This window comes from Sesamum indicum, linkage group LG15, assembly GCF_000512975.1.
Source record: "Sesamum indicum cultivar Zhongzhi No. 13 linkage group LG15, S_indicum_v1.0, whole genome shotgun sequence".
Taxonomy (NCBI): domain Eukaryota; kingdom Viridiplantae; phylum Streptophyta; class Magnoliopsida; order Lamiales; family Pedaliaceae; genus Sesamum; species Sesamum indicum.
Window position 1 is genome coordinate 5,574,589 of NC_026159.1, and position 6,979 is coordinate 5,581,567.

The following is a 6,979-nucleotide window of genomic DNA, read 5'->3' on the forward strand; positions in this document are numbered from 1 at the left end:
TTATGAAATTGGGGATGACAATGACCGCGGTCGTTCTCATGATAGAGACTATGACTATGAACGTGCTGACTCAAAACATGAACGGGGTGAAAGAGAGAGGAATTATGTTAGTGGAGATGCAGAAGATAGTCGTGGGTGGCCTGATCAGCCTGAGCATGGTCATGGACGTCCAGAAACCGAGCATGGCCATGGGCACTATGACTACTATGGAAACCAAGGTCGGGGACAATATGATAATCCAGACGCCCAGGGTGATTACGACCGCTACAGGGAATCTGATCGTGGTCATGATCGCTACGACCAAATGGATGATGATGGCTATGGTTATGATCGAGCTGCATCTGAGGCACAAGACAGGGATTACCGGCGTTCAGACAGGTCACTTTCTCGCGAGTACGAGTATTAAATCTTACATCACATCTGATTAAGCCATGATCCACTGGCAAAGGTCATGCAAAGTCTCGTGATCTTTACTTATTATGGTGCTCGCCTGTTTGTCTTTTGGAGGTCCCTTGATAAAATTGTTTTGCTTTCAGTTAAACATATTGTGGATTGTGTCCAGTCATGTTTAGTACGTTTTTCGTATTTGAGCCCTGCCAGTATTATCTAAGAATGCTTGGCTTATTTCTTCTGTATTTCGTTATCTCACATCTGGTGCTGGATTTCCTCTAAAACTCATTTTGCAACTTGGTATAATTCCGGATTCCGTTCTCATAAATCGTGATTTCTGCACTCTGTTTGGTGTTATTTATTATATCATCTTAGTTTGACCAACTCACGTTATCATTGAAACGGTTCTATTTAGTATTATAAATAGAATGTCTAGGGTGAAGTATCAGTAATTACTGTCTTACTGGTTTTGAAAGAATGTTGTTTCTGTGAATTTCCCCTCCCATTTATTTTGTTTCTAAAGTTTTCTAATTTTTAAAGGATATTTAAAATTAAATATTGTTTAAATTATATTAAGTTAAAAATTGCCTAAAATATGTAAGATAATATATATATATATATTATATATACTATATAAAAAAGAAAAACTCCAACTTTATTTACAAATTATGGTTATTTACACTGAGATACTAATTCGTTGAATTATAAAAAATATCCTCATGTATTTTCAGTCACCCTTATTTAAATTCTTCTTCTCATCTATATTGATTTGTTTATACTAATATAAAATGTTTACCACACCAAATTCCTTTTGTATCGATAATATTTTAAATTAATTTAATTTTATTTATTTATTAAACATGATGTGTTGGTTTATATATCGTATTCTTATTTATAATAAATTTTAAATCGTAAACGACTATTTATTATATGCACGTAGAAACGACGTGTAGTATAAAATTAAAAATAAATGAGGAAATAAAACTACTGAAAGGTAGTTGTTTAAAATCATGATGAGTGGGGAGGTTAACAATAATTATTGAATGTAAAAAAAATAAAAATTAATATACTAATAAATTGAAAAAAACCAATAGGGTGCTTTTTAATTATACTAGCCGTTACCATGAATAATTATTTTACACCCGAGTCATCTCCCACTCTTACACTATGTATATTGCTCAATGCTTTTGAGTTTCAAACTTCTTAAAGCGGTTATGATATTTAAAATCTCTTGTTTATTTCTCTAGGAAAAAATAAGAGATATATATGTACATATCTAAACAATGTTTCAAAATGTTAGAAAAAGATTTAGATATTTTATAAAATCTAAAAATTTGTGGATACAAAGTTTTAGACAAATATAAAAGTTGAGAGAACTTGTAACAAAGTTCTATATACAAGCTTAGAAACTTTTATTGTATTTGAAAAATATTTGAAAAAAGTTTTCGAGAGTTCTCACCACACTATTAAGATAATTTTCATTGTCGACATGAGGAGGCCAAATTTATAAATATTAGCTAGAAGTTCATTTTTTAATAATAAAGTTTAGATATCAATATTTTCAATCAAATTTTTTTTATTAAAATTATTTGTTTTTTGTTCATTTCTTTGTTCAGATCTATTTATTGTCATATATAAATATTTAAATTTCAAACAAATTACACATATATGTACTATTTAATACATTATATAAGAATAACGGTAGAACAAAAAAATCAATAATGAAAAATTAAAAACTACGTCTCACACGCAACTCGAATGTATTTTAATATTCGAACAATGTGTTCTATCCACAAACCTTTCTTCAAAATTGTACCTTTAGATATTTTTATTGACTCAAATTCCGTTACTTGTACAATGCTAACCTACTTGTAGAGTTGTACCTTCAGGCTTCTATTGCCTTATCCTGAACTATTACTGATCCAAAACAATGAAACACAACGCTAATATAGTTGAGGATGTGGTATACTCAATCATAAATTAGTAACATAAGATCTCATAAAATCATTGAGGAGCTTGAAAAAAATAGACGACTTGGTCATATTGATGTTTCACAATATTGATTTCTTGTCAAGCATGTCAAATGTCTTTCAGACATATCTGAACTAGTTTCGTGTTTTACAATTGCTTCAAGAAAAAGAAAAATCAAAGTCTATATAACATAGATATGTAAGCATGCAGACAAAGATTTCCCTCTTTGATATCAATATCATGAGGCCAAGCCTTTTAACCTTAGAACTTGGATAGCCCCGATATCTCTAGTATCTAAATAAGAGACAATGGGGAATTGCAGCTTCCAACGTTTGGAAAGTACCCCCCTAAACTTGTGGTATTGTTAATTTCCCAAGTCTTGGCGACATTATGAATTGCGAATCCATTATAGTCATAATCTTTGGTATAGACATTCCTCCAGAGATGACAATCTCTGCATGCAAAGTTAAAAAGAAAAAAAAAAAAAAAAAAGCAAAGTCAGTGAACTCTAATTATGATAACAAATACAATGACTGGTGTTTGCTTTTAGTTTCTTACCTATGCCCTCTCGGACAGAAAGATTAGGCCTCATAATATCTTTTGAATTAATAAGGAATATGTCTCCCAAATAAAGGTGGTTGGTCGGCACATAAACACAACAAAGCTCCTCCGAACCTGAACTTTTACGGAGGATAATAGTTGATGTAATAAAACCAAATGCATACTCTCCAATACGAGGATGCCTTATGATAGCCACTTCCTTGAAGGCTTGAGAAGACTGATCTGAACAAGTGTAATTGAGTTTAGTACATAGAGTGTATTTTAGCTCATTTTAAAATATATATAATTTACCTGGAGAAATTGCTGTACTAATTTGTTTTGAGGCAGCATATATATAGCTCATTAGGGGCATCTTTCTAATAAACCATTCTCCCAATGAGAGAAGCGAAGCACCCACCCATGATGACATAAACACTCCAACCAGGAAGATGAAAGTAAGTGATGTTACAAATCCAAGACCTATCAATTATTAGAACAACAACCAACGACAATTAAATCATCGATTAACTTTGAAGGAAGCTAGAAAATGAAAAATACAATTAGATTTTATGACATTGTGCATTCGCTTAATATAGTTCGTACGTCAAGGATAATCAGAAAGCTGCTTAAACAATCCTTTCTTGAATGCAACAATTCGTTCTTTTGAAGAATAAAAGTGAGTTAGTCATTGCGCTTTCCTATTAACGTAATAATAATTCTACTAAAATTAACAGTATTAATCTAAGCCTCATCCGTGCAATTTAAAGAACTTGATCCTCAAGATATTTCAATAAAGCATATCATGTTGGCATATTATACTCTCAAGAGTTAGAATTTTTAACTGAACTGCAGCATTAGAACAATATTGTGTACAATTTTGCTTCGTCTATCACATGAGACAGAGACAACAGCAACGTGCATACCAAATATATCGATCCCCAGATGACTATAAATTGGTGAGAAGAATCCATCCACAAAATGGATAAACCACCAAGTTATATAGAATGTGATGGCAAGGGGAAGCAAGATCACGCTGCAAATAATGTTAGACCGACAGTCAAATATTATCACAAGGATAAACTAAAAGAACAGATCAAAGATGAACTTTAATAAAAGTACCTCAAAACACATAAGGAACAAGAATGATCACCAATAAGATAGGTGGTTATGATGATGCTGATGTGAGTTTCAGTGAAAATTGACAGTCTAATATATTCATGGAGACTTCCAACCCGGTTTTTACAGCTAACTTCCCATATCAGTACTCTTCCCTTCTTAAAAGTTTTCACATATTATGAAGACAGATTAGAATATAGGTTGGATTTGGACACGAAATCAAACGAAATGTCAGGAATTCGGTGGCATTATGTTTAAAACAGAAATCTATAAGAAATCATTTATGTAGCAGTTTTGCAACAAAAATCAATTCTGTATTCATCGGTTTCTATTGATGCTGATAGGAAACATATTTCGGGAAATCAGTAATGCGATTATCAGTTGAAGTTGAAGTTCAGTAAAGTTATACATTATACTTCATACATGATATCATAACATCTCCTATTCAAAAAGGTCAAAGAGTAAAATGAGAACGATACGAACTCTACAAGAGTATGCCAAAGCAAATAAACAACACGTTAGCATTCTAAAAGAGAAAAAAGGAGTACAAAAACAAAAAGGAAATCGTATAACTTGACTTCAGAGCACCAAAGGTAACGAACGCGACATCAATACAAATATTCCCATGCATTAAAACTACTAACCATCCTGTCATGAACTTTTTGGATGCCCAACTCCGAATCACTTTGCTAAATGCCTGCAAAAGAGGAATCATTAATGATGGCCATCCAACCAACCTTCTGGTAAAACATAAATGGTATCATGCATCAATTAAACTTCAAAACAGAGCATTCTGTTGATCACAAACACAAAGTCAATTGGCACAAAAGCTGCTGTTGAATTCAGTAACTCAGCTAAACACAAAGCCTTAAAACTCTACCCCTCATAATTCAACTGGGATTGAAAGGGCGACCCGAACTGAAATACATACATACAAAAGAGCAGAAAACAGAGTTCAAAATTTCCTGAAAAAGGGGAGTGAAAAATTAAAAATTAAAAAATAAAAATAAATGGTGGCCATATAAATTCAATTATCCTCTTCCTGTTCCCTGCAATCACATCATGCATGCAGTTCAAACTGCGATCTTTTGCCCTAACGTGGAAATGCATTTGAACATCAGTTGCACATACATGCTTGTGTGTGTATGTATACGCGCTTATGGTGAGAGGATAGAAAGAAGGGAGGGAGGGGAGCACCTCCTTGCCGGCGGAGCCGGCGCCGCTGGCCGACGGTGAATTATAAGGAGAAGAGGATTTCGAGCGATTAGCAGTATCTTTGATCGATAAAGGTATAAGGCGTTCGAGATCTCCATCTCTCTCTCTCGTCCCCATCTGTCTCTCTCGTTCTCTCAAGCTATGAGTTGTTGTTACGAGTCCGGATGGTACACTACTGTTACATTACATGAATATGTTTTTATATTTCCCAATATACATTTATTTAATGCTACCCACCCCCCCCCCCCCCCCCTGGGTCCCACCTACATAAATATCTTCTCTCATAGTTTTAGCGTTCGAATTAGAGGATCAAGTGGGCCCCTTTAAATTCATCTAATTATGTGGGATAATTACTCCCTTCTCCTCTGCTACAGTTTGATGTTATTATATGTAGATTTATTATGATATAAAAAGAATACATTTTGGTATCTATGACGTTTGTTTTCACATATCAAATAGATATTCATTAATTAATATTCACCAAATTTATTGATATTAATTAAATAATCGAATGAAATATATTGTTATTCCAATTAACTTATATTACTTACTAATTTCAAATCAAATATTCTTTTTCTAACCAAACTATCTTGTAAGGATGAGGATACACCTACCCACATGTATTAGCATGTGAAGATATATAAGGATAATTTGATTAGAGAAAAAATTATTTAACAAGTCAATAGTATATCAATAAAGTGAAATATACATTTTCATTCAATTTTTTTTTTGTAATATCAATAAATGTTAATTTTGACTAATATGATATCTATTTATTAAACAAAAAAAAATATTAGGGATACTAAATATAATTTTTCAAACCACAAAAGAAATCTACATATAATTACACCAAATCTTAGAGGAGGCTGATGCAATTATTCCCAACTATTCTAAGCCCAAATTTCACTATATTCCAACTTTTTTTTTTTTTTTTTGTAATTTTAGTCTCTTATATTTTACATATATTGCAACAGTCCCTTATCTTTTAAATACATCTCAATTATAAAGTCTAGGAGAGTTAAATGCAATAAAATCTTAATAATGATAGGATGCAATATTTTGATCTTAATTTAGTTTTAATTTATGAAATATTGTTTAATTTAATTACCGTAATTACTGAAACCCTACAAAAACACTTGAAATTTGCAATGTGGAATACTAATTTCTACCAACACATTAAAATTAAATTTCAACCCCCAACTGAACAAACTAAAGGCTATAAAATACCGCTTCATCATAGCCCATTGTAATATTATCCAACTTAATCTCCGCAACTCTATTAATAAATAAGGAATTTAGGTTTAGTGCACAACTAAACGAATCTATTAATACAAAAAAGTTGTTTCACAAAAATTGGTTCACTATCAACATACTAAGATCTTATAAGTTCAAATACTATTACAATCTTCGATCGAGAAGGCGTTTAGCTAAACTTATTTATAAAATCTTACAATTTAATACATCTTATAAAATGAGTTTTGAACTTATATGACATATCTGATCTTATTTTGAAAATAAGTTATTAAAGTATTTAAATAAAATAAGAGGATAAAACTTATATATATTATCAATGACAAATTCATAATTAATTTATTAACTAATTTCTTAAAATACTTTGAGAATTTTTCAGTTTTTAAAGGAGCTAAAAAAATTCAAAATTAATTCTTTTTAGAAAAGTGTATTTTAGTTCACTAACATTTTATCTATCAAAATATGAATCTTTCTTTAAGATTTATTTCTAGCACAA

General features: G+C 31.4%; 2 protein-coding genes across 2 annotated transcripts in view; one reads left to right on the forward strand and one right to left on the reverse strand.

Moving 5' to 3' along the window:
- The window catches only part of LOC105177978 (U1 small nuclear ribonucleoprotein 70 kDa), a gene marked incomplete in the record, with an annotated part of 5,799 nt that extends 5,064 nt beyond the window's left edge, over nt 1–735 (forward strand). The window contains 1 exon segment of the mRNA XM_011101298.2: nt 1–735. Coding sequence (XP_011099600.1) covers nt 1–406 — 406 coding nt within the window.
- Nucleotides 2,434–5,397, reverse strand: LOC105177979 (protein LIKE COV 3). Its single transcript, XM_011101299.2, has 6 exons — nt 5,215–5,397; nt 4,662–4,714; nt 3,825–3,934; nt 3,214–3,381; nt 2,920–3,144; nt 2,434–2,815 (listed from the first exon to the last, which is right to left on the reverse strand). The coding sequence occupies exons 1-6, from the start codon at nt 5,347–5,349 to the stop codon at nt 2,709–2,711; spliced, it is 798 nt and encodes a 265-aa protein (XP_011099601.1). The 5' UTR covers nt 5,350–5,397; the 3' UTR covers nt 2,434–2,708.

Coding starts and splice junctions, on each gene's coding strand:
- LOC105177979 (XM_011101299.2), bottom strand. CDS start 5,349: ATGGGGACGAGAGAGAGAGATGGAGATCTCGAACGCCTTATACCTTTA. Junction 4,715..5,214: donor CCGGCTCCGCCGGCAAGGAG/GTGCTCCCCTCC, acceptor CCTCTTTTGCAG/GCATTTAGCAAAGTGATTCG. Junction 3,382..3,824: donor TCTGGGGATCGATATATTTG/GTATGCACGTTG, acceptor AATAATTGATAG/GTCTTGGATTTGTAACATCA.